At 32.2% G+C, this 17,211-nt stretch overlaps 1 protein-coding gene across 8 annotated transcripts in view; it reads right to left on the bottom strand.

The window, feature by feature from the left end:
• CUNH12orf40 (chromosome unknown C12orf40 homolog) overlaps positions 1-17,211 on the bottom strand; it is a 74,305-nt gene that overhangs the window by 10,574 nt on the left and 46,520 nt on the right. For all 8 annotated transcript variants that reach the window (XM_058576313.1, XM_058576314.1, XM_058576315.1 and 5 more), the window contains 3 exons: positions 3,257-3,780; positions 2,362-2,431; positions 1,024-1,084 (listed from right to left, as the gene is read on the bottom strand). In XM_058576313.1, the coding sequence (XP_058432296.1) occupies positions 1,024-1,084; positions 2,362-2,431; positions 3,257-3,780 (655 nt within the window). The remainder of the gene's footprint in view (positions 1-1,023; positions 1,085-2,361; positions 2,432-3,256; positions 3,781-17,211) is intronic.

The raw sequence follows: 17,211 nt of genomic DNA, 5'->3' as shown, positions 1-17,211 counted from the left end.
TCTGTCCCTTGCAGTTGAATGCATAACAATGTAATCTTTGTTAAAAGAAAGACTGTTTTTAACCTTTGTATCCCCAGTGCACTGGAGATAGTCAATGTATGATAATGAATTCATAATATTCAATTACATATTAATGGAGAAAAAAGAGAAAACAATATAGTTGAGAATATCAAATCAGATAAGACAGTAGTTTGAATCCTGAATCAAGTGTTTGTGAACAATTTATTTAATCTCTCTAAAATTATTATGAAGAAGGATTGTTTTAGGCAGCTTTTTTTTTTTTTTTTTTTTACTGCTGTGACGAAAAGACCTGACAAGAACAATTATAGGGCAGGAAAAGTTTATTTGGAAAAAGCTTATAGGTCTCAGTCCATGGACAGTTGGCACCTTTCCTTGGGGCTTGGAGTAAGACAGAACATCATGGTGGAAGAGTATGGCAAAGGGAAGCAGTTCACATAATGATCAAAAAGCAGACAGAGATGCTCCACTTACAGATACAAAATATATACCCTAAACCCAGTCCCCCAAGGTCCACCTCCTCCAGCCACATCCTACCCGCCTCCAGTTTCCACTCAGTTAATCTCCATAAGGGGATTAATTCACTAACTGGGTTAAGGCTCTCATAACAGAATCATTTCTCCACTAAACGTTCTTGCATTGTCTCATACTTGAGTTTTTGGGGGACACCTGACATTCAAACCATAACAGGGATTATAACATTACATAACCAAGGCTTATAGATGTTTTGTACACTTAATTCTAAAGAGGTTTTATCTTGGAAAATATTTTATATTGTATTTAAAATGCATCGAGATTCATTTGTTTCAAATGAAGAACATTATAGTTTTTAAAAAGGTGTTTTTATTTCTAGATTCAGCTATAATTTTCCGATATAAGAAAGAGTATAGCTAAAAAGAAATTTATAAATAAAAGCTAAACTTAAATCAAAGTAAGTCATAATGTTAAAATATTATAGAACACAAAGTGACTAAATTAAAAAAATAATGTAACAATGCATTTTACCTCACCAAGTCTTAAATCCCAGGATTGCTTAGAATACAATTCTTGCAAAGGGACACTGCCCCTATGGGTTATAAAAAAGACAGTATTAAAATTTACTTTACTTCCTCTGAAAGTTGTTGTTCTAAATTATGGTTTCAAAACTTGGCTCCAAATTAGAATTATATAAGAGGTATTTTTAAAACAAAGATTCATAAACTCCATGCCAAGCATATTATTTATTTATTAGTATATGTAAAACTTTGCCCTCTGTAGTTTTAAAATCACTCCCTCAAGTAAATTTGGATCTGCAACCAAGTTTGGAAAACATCTTCTAAGTCACTCTCATAAGTACATTTAAAATTCAAGGTCTAATGTGAGTTTTCACCAGTGTTTTTAAACACTGAAAAACTGTAGCTGAAAATATCAAGTAAGATAAGACAGTTGTTTGAATCCCAAGTCTAGTGTGAGTGTGTGACCATGAAAAATTTATTTGATCTCTAAGGTTTAGTCTCTTTTGTTATAAAGTCTTCACAGGATCAGAATTTCACGGATATACATAAAGCTTTTAACTTCTTAAATGCAGAACATTTGTACACTAGTAGCAAGATCTGGGGAAGACTGTTGTTTTCATATAGGAAAAAATAAAACAATAATGGAATGGAGGAGATAGTAATCCTGAACACAGAGAGGAGAGGGAGTCACTGAGAGATAAATATTGACAATAAGGGGTATGTTTTATTCCTAGATCACAAATTGCTTCATAAATTGATGATGCTTGCATATGCCACTGATCTGTAAGTTCTGTTACTCTCTGTTCTGACTCTCAAACAACCAAGCAATCTTCTTATGGAAGGTAAAAGAAAAAATAAGGACTTTCATGCTTGTAACCATTTCTATATGTGATGCTTCAGTTTCTTAATGTAAATTCACAAACTGACATTCTGCTCCATAGAAATTTCTTTTTTTAATATTTTTTTTTTAGTTATAGTTGGAAACTATCTTTATTTATTTATTTTTATGTGGTGCTGAGAATCAAACCCAGGGCCTCGCACGTGCTCTACCACTCTACTGCTGAGCCATAACCCCAGCCCCAAATTTCTTATGAACTTAAGACAATTTCTCAAATGTAATCAAAATCAAAACTAATATTCAGATAAGAAGGTATTTTGGAAGTTGGCAAATATGTACACCATACTTTCCACTATGGTGATAATATCAAGAATGTGATTACTAGTAACACATCATTATAACCAGGTTGCTCACTCTCTGACAGTAGTATGCCTACCTGACTTTGCATTAGTTCAAACTTCTATATACTACATCCTAATTTACATTCTCCAGATTTACCTAAAAACTTACATAGAGTTCACTGGATATTCCTGGATATTTTTCTGTGGTGTTTTCTCTTGGTAAACATTGTTAAGTTTTCCTTCAAAAATGAAAGTGTGTGTTAAAAATTTAACACAGTCTATTATCATTTTTCAATACAAAACATATTAGCATGGCACACAGAGAGATCATAAGTCTACAATGTCACCTAATCATCATTATATTTCTGGTTTCATATTTCTCCAAACACAGAAACATACATATAAATATATACAGTATAGTCAGTTCAGGATCTCCCTCTGCCACTCCTGCACATATTGAACCCATGGATGTTCAAGTCTTTCAGATAATAATGGTTTTCAATAATAGTGGTTTAGTATTTGCATATAAGCTACATAGATCCTCCTATACACTTTATATCATCTCTAGGTTACTTATAACATCCAATAAAATGGAAATGCAATATAAATAGCTATAATATTGAATTCTTTAAGTAAAATGCTAAACAATATCTATATCTGGATACAATTATTTATTTATTTATTTATTTATTTAGGTACCAGAGATTGAACCCAGGGGTGCTTAACCACTAAGCCACATCCTCAGCCCTTTTCATTTTTAAATTTTGAGATAGGGTCTCACCATGTTGCTTAGGGCCTCACAAAATAACTGAGGCAGGCTTTAAATTTGTGATCCTCCTGCCTAGGCTTCCCGAGCTGCTGGGATTACAGCAGCATTACTACATCCAGCTCAGATGCAATTTTATTTTTAAATGATGTCAATCATTTGGTTTAATCTTCAGATGGGGAACCCACAAATATGAAGGGCTCACTGTATGTGTGTGGACATATACCTAAGATATACAAATATGTATATTAAAACTGATGAAGTATAGATTTTTACATTTTCCACATACAACACCAACCTTTCTTTTCAGAGCTGATCAGGTAACAATCCTCAAAACATGTAGCAAAGTCATTTATTTCATTATTGTTGTGCTTTTCCTGATAGTTCCTGTTTGGTTGATGTTTTTCTGGATAACTTGTTTTATTTAAAGTAGAACTACTAAAAGTTGACTCTGGAGCTGTAAAAATGCTTCTGTTTCCATCAATGGAATGGTTTTCATCCGAACTTGTAACCAAACAAATATCCCCTAAACTATCATAGCCACATTTGTCAAAGGTTTTCTTTACCCTTTGTTGATCAAGGTCTAATAAATTTATCATATTTTGAGGAACAAAAGAGTCACAATTCTCTGACAGAAGTCTATGTGTTGGCTCATTCACATTCTCCAGAAAACTTGAAACTTCTTTTCCATTTTCTCCCCAGATTTGTTGTATTGACTGTTTTTCAATAATGAAATCTGACTGTCTTCTTTTATCCATGTTCCCAAAATCCTCACTCATAATTATTGCTGATCTTTTAGAAAGGAAATTCCCATTTCCTAGACTTTGAGATAAATTAAAACATATTTATTAAGAAAAGCACAGATCATTTTCATTTATAAATACTATCCTTAAACTTTAGAGAACATTTTTTAAAATATTTTTTTATTGAGTAGCTACTAACATTTACTTAGATTATGTTTCTATTTTTTTATATTTAAGTAAATAATACTCTTTCAGATGGAATTCATCAAATGTGCTCTCCCAATGACTCTAATGATCTTTTATTGTGTATAAAATTAATCTATGCTCAGTTTTGTATTTCAACATGAAAAGTGAGTGCATAACTCAATTTATTTTTATATTAGCAAAAGAAACTATGAATGACCTATATGTAGTGGTTCTTCTATAATAAATTCTAGCAAATAACATAGGCAACCAGAGTATGTCACTGCTGCTCTCCATTTAACCAGAGAAAGATAATTAGAAGACATGTGTAGAAAAGTCATCCCATGTAAAACCATAAAATCACAAAGTTATGAGGACATTATACCAGATATTTCTCAACCTAACAAGTATACAAAAACAACTATAAATTTTCTAATGAAGGTATAGGTATGAATGTGCATATAAGTAATAAAGCAAAGAGACAAGGTGAATTAGATGAAAATCAATTAAGAATATTAGATAAACTATAAGCTCCTTTCTAATATAGATATATTAATTCTAGGTTAAGTTCAACTTGTATAAAAGAATCAAAGCTAAGATAGGAAACAACTAGGAAAAGAGAAGTTTTTAAATTTGATTGCCAGTGACTACAAATTTATTTTGAATTGGGCTGTTCCAGAAGTTAGACATACCAAAGAAATTTTTAAAAGAAACATATAGACTGATAAAACTCAGATTTCCAATTTTATTTTTAAGGTAAATATTTAATGGAGAGCAGCTGTGCTCCAGGCACCAAGCCTTATGTCAGGGTAGAGAGAAATAAAATAATTCTGTTATTAAGAGAAGGAAATTAAAGTTTTGCCAATAAATGCCCATAGCTATGGTTCTATACTATTTATCAATATGGATCATCTTATTGATGTTTTAGTCAGAATAATATTATATACTAAAGGACACAATACATAGTAATAATATTCACCATTTGTACCAGAGGAATATCTACTACTCTAAATGAGAGAACAAAGGAAAAAGACCTCCTAAGTTATAAAGCACACTATAAAAGTACATTATCATTTTTAAAGGTATTTTAAGCATGCTTAGAAGAAATATTGACTAAAATATCTGGACAATAGAAAAACATATAACAGGCCTGGGGATGTGGCTCAAGCCGTAGCGCGCTCGCCTGGCATGTGCAGGTTGCTGGGTTTGATCCTCAGCACCACATAAAAATAAAATAAAGATGTTGTGTCCACCGAAGACTAAAAAATAAATATTAAAAAATTCTCTCTCTCTTTAAAAAAAGAGAAATATATAACATATAGTTATTACCAACAAGAAATTTACAGTACAGAAGAGGAAGGAAAAATAACCAAGTGATCAGTGTTATCCTATAGCCAAATTGAAATTCTACAATAGTAAATAGAAGAGATTCTTTTGCTTTAGAAAAATCAAATAGGTGGCATTTGGAGACAATGTTGATATTAATTTTAGAGATGACAAAAATGATGCTCAAGAACTAAAAGTCTTATTAAGGCAAATCAGTACAATTTCTTTAATATTTTTCCTATAAGAATAAAATTATAGACAAAAACATACAAATTATCTAATTAAACCTTTTACATGTGTTCAGCAAGAATTTATTGTATGCCTACTGTGTTGTAGGAAAGTAAGAGCTTAAACTCTAGTGAAGACACACAATAAATAATTAATAATAAGAATGATGAATAAGAACTAAAGAAGAAATAGAAAGGATAATTATGGATGCTTTGAGATCAGATAACAGAACAGCTTGTATTGGAGGTCAAGGTTCAGATAGTTTCATCAGGAAAATCCCTACTATGGAAGTAATAAATAAGCTGAAGATATAAAATAGTTAGACATTAAAGAAAGGCATAGCAGAGAAATGGCATAAGCATTTCAAACGCAAGATTTGTAGCATGTTTGCGAAAGAGAAGAAGAATAAAGCTGGAATAGAAGCATTAAAATGAATTTTTGACCAAACAAAAAGGTACAACAGGGCTCAGAATATGCAGAGTATGATTTTTATAAAGAGCAGTAAGAAATCAATCAAATTTCCAAGTTCAAAAGTAAAACTGACTTCTGTCATGGATACACTAGTCTGGGGATACATCAGTTGATTTTTGAATGTTGAACCAACCCAGTATACTTGAATATATCCTACTTGGTTGTAGTATACTAGAAAAAGAAAATATCAATTTGACTCCTGGGGAAAGAATGAATTCCAGGATTTCCATCTTCCAAAAATGAAATAGAGATGAGATTTACCCTCCCAACTGACATAATTTAAAAACTGGACAAAACATATGGGACAAGGCTGGGGGTATGCCTCAATGGTACATTTACCTAGCATTCTTGAGACCCTGGGTTTAATCCCCTAGACCACCAAAAAATAATAAAGTGTATGTGTTTGTGTATATATGTATATGTGTGTATATATATGACAACAGTTTTTAAACATAAGACAAGGTGGAGCAAGATAATTATCCTGTAGAGAGGATCCAAGTCATAGGACACGGATGGGGGACATAAAGCTAGCTGATTCCCTTTCTTTAGAAACAAAGCTTGGGATCCAGGAAGACTGAAGAGAATAGAGTTCACAGGTTAGAACAGCATAAAAGAGAGTGCTTCAAAGAGAGAACTCCAAATACATAGTAGATTCTTCTCAAATCTTCAGCTAAGCACTGATCGGCACATGCATGTGAAAGAATTACCCACTGCTGGGAAAAGAACCACTCAACACAAGAAGATAGAATAATCCCAGGAGTTCATGCAGGACTAGTAAAATTCTATGCTCCCATCCAACAGAATAGAAAAACTCATAATGCAAGAAAAATCAACAAAGTATTCAGCAGGGTATCACCTCAGCAGTGGGACAAAATCAGTCATAGAATGAAGGCTTATGGGTTCTTTGATAAGTCTTTTAAGTCCTCAAAGTTTAAAAGTTAGCAAATAAACTTGAAAATCCCAGAAGGAAGAAAATCTCTGATTAAAACTTATTATTTCTACAAATACCAAAATTTCCAACAAGCAAAATGATAAAGGTTTACAATATATATAGAATCCAAACACAATTACCAAGAAGACAAAACCAGCAGAAAATTGTCATTCATAATGAGGAACAAAATCAATTATTAGATATAAACCAAAAATGACACACATATAATTCACAGATAAGAGCATTATATAAGTTATCATCACTATAGTTTCTACATTTAAGAAGACATAGGAAAACTGAGAATATTTAAATATATAGAAGATATTAAAAATAGGTAATATCAATTATCTAGACATGAAAAATACTCTGGATAGGATGACCAGCAGATTAGACAGCAAAGGAGATGCAATTAATAACTCTAAAAATATAGTAAGATATTCTACTTTAAATGAAACAACGAGAGACTTAAAAAACTCAAAAAAAAAAAATTACCAGCATCAGGGAACTGTGATACAACTTCAAGTAGATAATTTATTAATTTGAGTTCCCAAAAGACAATGCTGTTGTTTAAGTGTCAACCAAAGGTTTCTGTGTTAAAGGCTTAGTTCCCAGCCTGTGATGTTATTAAGAGGTGTTACAGTATGTAAAAATCAATCATGAATTCAATGGCAAACTGTCAAACTGCCCAATATTGCAGCTATTTGAGACTATAATATTAATTGAAGTAAGCACAAACATTTGGAAATTTCACAAAGAGATCTGAAAAACAAATAGTCATAATGGGCTTGGATAAACTTCCAGATACCTCTGGTAGTTCAGAAGGCTATACACATGTGCAAGGTTGTGTGTGCACTCAGGAAAGATCAGATACATCCTCAAGTATCTACTCATCCCTGGCTTGCTGTGAGGTTTTGTACACAAAAGAAAGATTTGGTAGCTCAAGGTATTTAAACAAAACCTCAGACCAACACTGTTGACCTCTAAGCAGTGCTAGGAGGAAAATATATAGCTTTAAATGCCAATATCAGAAAAAAAGAAACATACCAAATCATTAAGTTAAGAATGTATTTTAAGAAACTAGAAAAAGACAGGCAAACTCAACCCAAAGCAAGCAGATAAAAAAACATAATAATTAAAAACAAAAAAATGAGGGCTAGGATTGTGGCTCAGTGATGGAGTGCTCGCCTAATACATGTGGGGCCCTGGGTTCAATCCTAAGCCACCACATAAAAATACATAAATAAAATAAAGGTATTGTGCCCAACTACAACTAAAAAATAAATATTTTAAAAAATAAAATAAATGAATTCATTATTAAGTTTTGCCACTAAGAAAAGTCCAGGTACAAATGGCTTCACTAGTGAATTCTATGAAATATTTATAGAAGGAAAAAAATCAATCTTCCACAATTTTTTTCCATCAATCAGAGAAAAAAACACTTTCCCAACTCATTCTATAATCCCAGTATTACTCTGGTACCCAAGCCATACAAAGATACAACAAGAAAATTTGAGATCAATTTCCTTTATGAATACAGACACAGAAATTATCAACAAAATTATTAGCAAACCAAATACAGCTATATGGGTAAGATTATACACCATGATCAAGCAGCTTTTATCTCAGGAATGCAAGGTGGTTTACCATCTTAAAACAAGTTAATATATATTAATAAACAGGGAAAACTACATGGAAGTCACAGAAACAACATTTGACTAAATCCATGATACAAGCTCTCATGATTTTATCCATGATAAAAGCTCTCAATAAACTATAAATAGATAATTCTCAAATTCATAAAGAGCATCTACAAAAACAAATAAACAAACCAAAAACACCTACAAATAACATCATATTTAAAGACTGAACAATGCAAGCATCTCTGCTCTCGCCATTGCTCTTCAGGACTTTTGTGTTAGAGGTTATAGTCAGTGCAGCAAGGGAAGGAAAAAAAAGTAAAAGGCATCCAGATTGAAAAGGTAAAAATATCTTTACTTATAGATGACATAATGCACTATGGTGAAAATCCAAAAGAATCCACTAACCTATCTACAAGAGCTAATAATTATTTCAGCAAAGTCAAAGGATGTGAGATGAATATATGATAAGTAATTGTATTTTTATATACTAGTATAGGGGCAAAGGGAAATTTCCCCTCTACCCACTGAGGGTTTGCTGGAATAAGCTGACTATTGAAAAGAATTTATTAAGATGAGAAGGGGGGAAAAATCACCATATAAGGGAAAATCACATAAGGGTGGTTACCTACTAGCACAACATTATTCAGAGGTTTACATACCCTATTTCTGTAGGAGCAGGGGAAAATGGGGAATTTAGACAGTTTTGAGAGGAAATAGAAAATGATTTTTAGGGGAACTCAATGGGTTTAGAGAACATACTGGCACACTGTCTAGACCACATATCAGGATAGTAGTTTGTAAATATATTTAGGACTAAAATGAAGGACAATGAAATGTGACTAAAGTTTGTTTAGGTAGACTGACAGACTTCAGTCCTTCTTCCTGTAATGAGTTTATTTAATTAAAGCTCACCAGAAAAGAGCCAAGGTAGGCCCAGACTTTAGACAACACAGGAATTCCCGCTGAGCTGGGAAGGGGACACACAAGGAAAGGTCAGAGTTAGGTTCTGGATTCTGCGTTGGGTTCTAAAGCCCCTCAGCATGTCAAAGTACTAGTCTTTGCGGTATTGTTTTCTGAGCCTCAACATTAGCAATGAACAAACCAATATAAAATTACAAAAATAATTTCATTCACAATAGCACAAAAAGAATACAATACTTAGAAATAAAATTAATAAAAGACACATAAGGCTTATATACTGAAAACAACATTAACAGGATTAAAGAAAATAGAAGACATATTTCAGGTTCATGGATTAGAAAAGTCTTAATCATTAAGATGTCAATGTTCCCCAAATTGATCAATTCAACACAATCTCTATCAAAATTCCACTGAGCTTCTTGTGGGCTTTTTTGTAAACCTAAAAACTTATTCAAAAATTTTAAAAGATTAAAAAGAGCCACAATCTTGTTGAAAAATAACAATCTCAATTTCAAAATTTATAATAAAGTTACAGAATCAAGGCAGTGTGGAACTAACCTACACAGAGATGGACAAAACAGAATTGAAATTACAAGGGGAAAAACATACTTATGGTTAATTGATTTCTGACCAAAAAAAATTCTTTTCCATAAATGTAAATGAGATATTTAGGCCCTTCCCTTACACTACATGTTATGGTTTGGATATAAGGTGTCCCCCAAAAGCTCATGTGTGAAGACAATGCAAGAAGTTTCAGAGGAAAAATGATTGTGAGAATTGTAAGAGTTGTGAGAGAGGGTTGCAAGACTCTTAACCAAATCAGTAAATTAATTCCCTGATAGGTATTAACTGAGTGATAACTGAAGTGGCAGGGTGTGGCTGGAGGAGGTGGAATTGGGGAGCATGACTTTGGGGTATATATTTGTATCTGGCAAGTAGGGAACTCTCTCTGTGCTTTCTGATCACCATGTGTGCTGCTTCCCTCTGCCACACTCTTTCACCATGATGTTCTGCCTCACCTAGAGCCCTAGGAGTGGAGCTGACCTTCTATGGACTGAGACCACTGAAACCCTGAACCCTCAAATAAACTTTTCCTCCTTTAAAATTGTTCTGGTCAGATCCTTTAATCACAGCACAGAAAAAGCTGACTTAAAACACTACAAATAAACATGAACTAAAACATAGGTCACAGACCTAAATGTAAGATCTACAAAAAACAAGAAAATTTCAATGATCCTGAATTGGGTAAAGATTTATTGGCTTTGATACTGTACGCACAATTAATTTTAAAAATTGCATCAAAATTGAAACCTTAAACATCTCAGCAGAGATACTCAAATGGCTTACAGGAACATGAAAATATGCAAAATCATTAGTCATTAGAGAAAAGCAAATTAAAAATCAACAAAAACGGGTAACATTTAAAAAGATGGACTTCACCAAGTTTTAGCAAGAATGTGTTAACAACAAGAACTCTCATACATTGCTGATGGGAAAATAAAATGATATGACTCATTTTGGAAAACAGTTTGGCAATTTCTTTAAGAGTTAAACATATAGCTAACTACAAGATCTAACCCACCTTGTACCCAAGATAAGTAAAGCATATGTCAAAGCAAAGCTTTTTACATAAACTTTCATATCAGCTTTATCTGGAATAGACAAAAATAAAGGTAAACACCAAATGTTTATCAATAGGAAAATGAATACAATACATACACTGGACTACTACTGTGCAATTAAAAGGAATGAATGATTATTACACACAACAAATAACATGAATGGGTTTCAAAATAATTATGCTAAGTAAAAGAAGCCAAGTAACAAAAAAATACACATATATACTGTAAGAGGCTATAAAAATTGCAAAAATACGGACTACTCTGTAGAGACAGAAAGCAGATCAGTGGTTGCCTTAGGAGATAAGTGAGCGATGGTAAGCAACTAGAAAAGGGATTCCAAAGCTACCCAAAAAAAACTACTCAGTATGATAAATGTGTTCATTCTTTTTGACATATATCAAAACATTAAAGTGAAAAATTTAAATAAGTTCAGCTTCTTGTGAGTCAATTATATATTTATAAGACAGTATGTTTTAAAAGATGTTCAATAAACAAGGAACAAAAAGAACTATTATAAGGCCTTAAATAATGTCTCTACCAAGAGGTCAGGGTACTTTAGACTAGGATGGAACCCAGAGATGGAAATGTGAATAGACAATTAAAAAGCTTATTAGAATCCAAAACTGATAATACTCTGATAATGAAGAGGATAACTGGAGTTGACAGAAAGGAAGGAGTCAAGGACGGCTTTTATTTTGGCTTTAGCAAATGAATAAATACTGGTGCCATTTAGTAAGATAAGGAAGACTAGGATAGAATTAGAGTTTCTCATTATATCACCAAGTGTGGTTCTAATGGATTTTACAAGCTTAATGGATTTTAAATAAAAAACCAGAGTTTATACACAAACATCTAAAATATAAAAGTAGGATGTGTTAAACTACCTACCACAAATGTAAAAAGAAAATGAGGGATAAAGATGATGATTATGCAACTTGTCAATATCTAGGATTGTCAGTATCTCACTACCTTTTCACCCTTTTCCCTGAAAAGGAGAGACTACTCCTATCCTGTCTGTGGAGTGGCAGACAGATCACCAGGAGTATTTTGTTTCTTTCTCTACACTATTGTTTCAGGTTTCTGACTCTTTTTTTTTTTTTTAGTAATGCTATTTTGTACCTTTTGTGGAAGAAAGAAAGGCGGGGGGGGGGTTACTTTGAGACTCCCCATGAAACATACACACATTTCTGGAATACTTGCGGTAAGGAGGAAAAAAGTTTATGGACATTCATGAACAGGAAGATTATAGGACCCCAAAATAAACATGACCAGAAAACATCTTCACCACAGCATATTATAGCCAAATTATCAAAAGCACAAACACTAAAATCTGCAAAAGTGCCAAGGCACACTTCAATATATCTCAATTAGATTACAGATTTCTCAACAAAAATCCTATAGGACAACAAGAAATGGAATGACATATTGGAAGTCCTAAGCAACTGTACACATAGCAAAGCTATTCTTCAGAAATAAAGAAAAAGTACATTCCTTGCAAGACTAGCTAAAACTGAGAAAAGCTATGACCACAAGAACAGCCTACCAAAAGATGCTTAAGGGATTACTAGACAAAATGGCAGGAATAAGTCCTTACTTTTCAATGATAACCTTAAATGTAAATAGACTAAAGTTTCCAATTAAAAACTGGACAGACTGGTTGAATAGATTAATAAAGAAATAAACCCAACAATACAATGCCTACAGAAACTCATGTCACCAGTAAAGAATCACACAGATTAAAATAGAAAGGATAAAAAATTACATTCCAAACAAATTAAACCTTAAAACAAACAGGAGTATGTATACTTAAATCTAACAAAACTGTAAAAAGAGGCAAAGATAGTCACCATATAATGATTAAGTGATCAATTCAAGAAGAAGAGACAGTAATTCTAAATTTAGATGCATCTATGTCAGAGCACCTAATGTTATAATCATTATTAGATCTAAGTGGAGAGATAAACTGCATTACAATAATACTGAGGGATTCAAGAACCCACTTTCATCAATGGACAGAACAGATTTGTTTGCAGACAAACAAATTAACAAAGAAACATCAGAAACAAACCATACTATAGATCAAATGGACTTAACATTATAGAACATTCCAGTCAACAGCTTCAGAATACACATTCTTTCACCAGAACATATAACTTTATTTAATAAAAAACAATATACTGAAAGACCACAAAACAAGTATTAACATATTTTAAAAGATGAAATCAGGGCTGGGGTCGTGGCTCAGTGGTAGAGTGCTTGCCTAGCATGTATGAGGCACTGGGTTCGATTCTCAGCACCATATTAAAAATTAAATACAATAAAGGTATTGTGACCATCTATAAATAAAAATATTTTTTAAAAAATTAAATCATATCCCATATCTTTTCTGATCATAATAGAATAAAACTAGAAGCCAACAAAAGACTCTTATAATTTATAAATTATATAAATACATGGAGACTGAGTTAACAATTTTTTGAATTAACAACTTGAATTTTTGAATTAACAACTTGTTAACAAAGAAGACAAAAGAGAAATTTAAAACTTTCTCAAAACAAATGAAAATACAACTTACCAAAATTTAAAGAATACAGGAAAAGCAGTGATAAGAAGAACGTTTATAGCAATGAGTTCAAAAAAAAAAAAGGAAAAAGAAAAATTTCAAATAAACAACCTATCCATGTATCCCAAGGATTTAGAAAAGAACAAACCAAACACAAAAGAAACAATATAAAGCAGAAATAAATACACTTTAAAAAGTACAAAAATCAATGAAACATTAGTAAACCTATAGACTAACAAATAAAAAACAAAAAGAAGACCCAAATGAACAAAATCAGAGATAGAGGAGATAGTACAATCAATACAAAAGAAATTCAAAGGATCATTAGGGATTACTATGAAAGACTATATGCTAAGAAATTGGAAAACCTAGAAGAAATGGGCAACTTTCTGTAAACATAGGACCTACCAAAACTGAAGCATGAGAACATAAAAAATATCTAAATAGATCAATAAGAAGTAATGAGACTGAATCAGTAATAAAAAAAAATGTTCCCCAAAAGAAAAGCCCAAGATTGAATGGCTTCACTGATGAATTTTACCATTTCCTAAAAGTTCCACCAGAAAAATAGGAAATGAATTAAGCAAAGTAGCAGGGTATAAAATCAACACCCATAAATCAAAGGCATTTCTGTATATCAGTGACAAATCCTCAGAAAGGGAAATGAGGAAAACTATTCCATTCTCAATAGCCTCAAAATATAAAATAAAATAAAATACTTGGGAATCAATGAAACAGGTGAAAGATATATATATATATATATATATATATATATATATATATATATATATATATATATATATATATAATGAAAATTATAGAACCCTAAAAAAGAAACCAAAGAAGACCTTAGAAAATGGAAAGATTTACCTTACTCCTGGATAGGCAGAATTAATATTATCAAAATGACCATACTTCCAAAAGTACTATGCAGATTTAATGTAATTGTGATCAAAATTCCATTGACATTCCTCATAGAAATAGTAAAAGCAATCATGAAACTCATCTGGAAAAACAAGAGACCCAGAATAGCTAAAGCAATCCTTAGCAGGAACAGTGAAGCAGGTGGCATCACTATACTAGACCTTAAACTATACAACAGAGCAATAGTAACAAAACAGCATGGTATTGGCACCAAAACAGACTGGTAGACCAATGGTACAGAAAAGAGGACACAGAGACTAACCCACAAAATTACAATTATCTTATATTAGACAAAGGTGCCAAGAACATGCATTGGAAAAAGATAGCCTCTTCAACAAATGGTTTTGGGAAAACTGGAAATTCATATGCAACAAGATGAAATTAAAACCCTATCTCTCATCATGCACAGAACTCAACTCAAAATGAATTAAGGACTTAGTAATAAAACTAGAGACCCTGCATCTAATAGAAGAAAAAGTAGACCCTAATATATAGAATTATATTATATTATATTATATAGAATTATATAATTAGCAAATAGTGCCAATTTGAGGATGTGGAGAAAAAGGTACATTCATATACTACTGGTGGGACTTCAAATTGATGCAGCTAATATAGAAAGCAGTATGGAGATTTCTTGGAAAACTGGGAATGGAACCACCATTTGATCCAGCTATCCCTCTCCTCAGTCTATACCCAAAGGACTTAAAAACAGCATACTACAGGGATACAGCCACATCAATGTTTATAGAAGCACAATTTACATTAGCTAAACTGTGGAGCTAATCTAGATGCCCTTCAATAGATGAATGGATAAAAAAATATGGCATATATACACAATGAAATATTACTCAGCAATAAAAGAGAATAAAATCATGGCATGTGCAAGTAAATGGATGGAGTTAGAGAAGATAATGCTAAGTGAAGTTAGCCAATCCCCCCCCCCCAAAAAAAAAAAACCAAATGCCAAATGCTTTCTCTGATATAAGGAGACTGATTCATAGTGGGATAGGGAGAGGGAGCATGGGAGGAATAGATGAACTCTATATAGGGCAGAAGGGTGGGAGGGGAAGGGAGGGGGCATGAGGTAATTAATGATGGTTGAATATGATGATCATTTTTATCCAAAGTACATGTATAAAGACATGAATTGGTGTGAATATACTATGTATACAACCAGAGATATGAAAAATTGGGCTCTATATATGTAATAAGAATTGTAATGCATTCTGCTATTCTATATAAATAAAATAAATAAATAAATAAAATACTGATGAAAGAAACTGTAGATAACACACAAAAATCTGAAAGAACCCCAATGTTCTTGGATTGAAAATATTAATATTGTTAAAAATGTCCATACAATCCAAAGTGATCTACAGAAAATACCAACGTCATTTTCTGCAGAGCTATGAAAAAAAACAATACTGAAGTTCATATGTAGAAAATATAGCCAAAACAATCTTGGGCACAAAGAACAATGCTGCAGGTATCAAAATACCTGATTTCAAGACATATTACAGAGACACAATAAACAACATGAATAATGGAATTTGCATAAAAACAGACACATCAACCAATGGAACAGTACAGAGATTCCCAAAATAAACTCTGTATCTACAGTCAATAGATTCTCAACAAAGACACCAAAACAAAGGATAGTCCTTTCAGTAAATGGTGTTGGTAAAACTGGATATCCACATTTAGAAGACTGAAACTTGATCCTATACAAAAATCAACTCAAGATCAATATAAAAACACCTAAATGTGAGACTTGAAACTCTGAAAACTACTAGAATAAAATGGAAAACTCTTTAAGACATTGGTGAAGGCAATAATTTTTCTGGATAGGATCCCAAAAGCACAGGAAACAAAAGCAAATATTTAAAAATGGGATTACATTAAGAAGCTTTTGCAAAGTAAAGAAAACAACCAACAGTCATAAGAAAATCTACAAAGTGGGAGAAAATTCTTGCCAAAGTATTCATCTGACAGAGGGTTAACACCAACCATATAAATGCAAATAAAAAAATATAACAAAAAAGCCAATTAGAAACTTAGCAAATGATATGAATAGACACTTCACTAAAGAAGAAATATAAATCATAAATAATGATATGATAAACTGCTAAATATCATTAGCTAACAGGGTAATAAAAATCAAAACTACAATGAGATATTGCACCCTAGTCAGAATGGCTATTATCAAAAAATAAATGCTGACAAGAAGGTAGAAAAAAAGAAACATTTATATATTGGTGATGTATAAGTAAATCTGTGCAGTCATTATGGACAACAGAAAGTTCCTCCAAAATCTTAAAAACAGATCGATTATTTGATCTACCCATCCCATTTCTGGATAAATATACAAAGAAAATAAAATCAGTATATCAGAAATACCTGAATGTCCATGTTTACTGCAGCACTATTCACAATAGCCAAGATACAGAATCAGCCTAAATGATTTTCAACAAAAGAATACATAAGGAAAAATGTGACACACACATATAAACACTCTCTCAAACATGTTTGTGTGTATGTTTGTGTGTGTGTGTGTGTGTAAATAAAAGGAGTAGTTACCCAGCTATAAACTAGAAGAAAGTCCATCTTCACAACAAAATTGAAGGAATTGGAGAACACTGTGTTGAATGAATTAAGCCATAAAGAAAAGTACTGTATGTTTTATCTTACATGAGCACAT

Source organism: Marmota monax, unplaced genomic scaffold, assembly GCF_021218885.2.
Source record: "Marmota monax isolate L192 unplaced genomic scaffold, Marmota_monax_Labrador192_F-V1.1 WCK01_AAM20220418_F8-fsc00012, whole genome shotgun sequence".
Taxonomy (NCBI): Eukaryota; Metazoa; Chordata; class Mammalia; order Rodentia; family Sciuridae; genus Marmota; species Marmota monax.
Note: the sequence above shows the minus strand (reverse complement) of the source record. Positions and strands in the feature narration are given on the sequence as shown.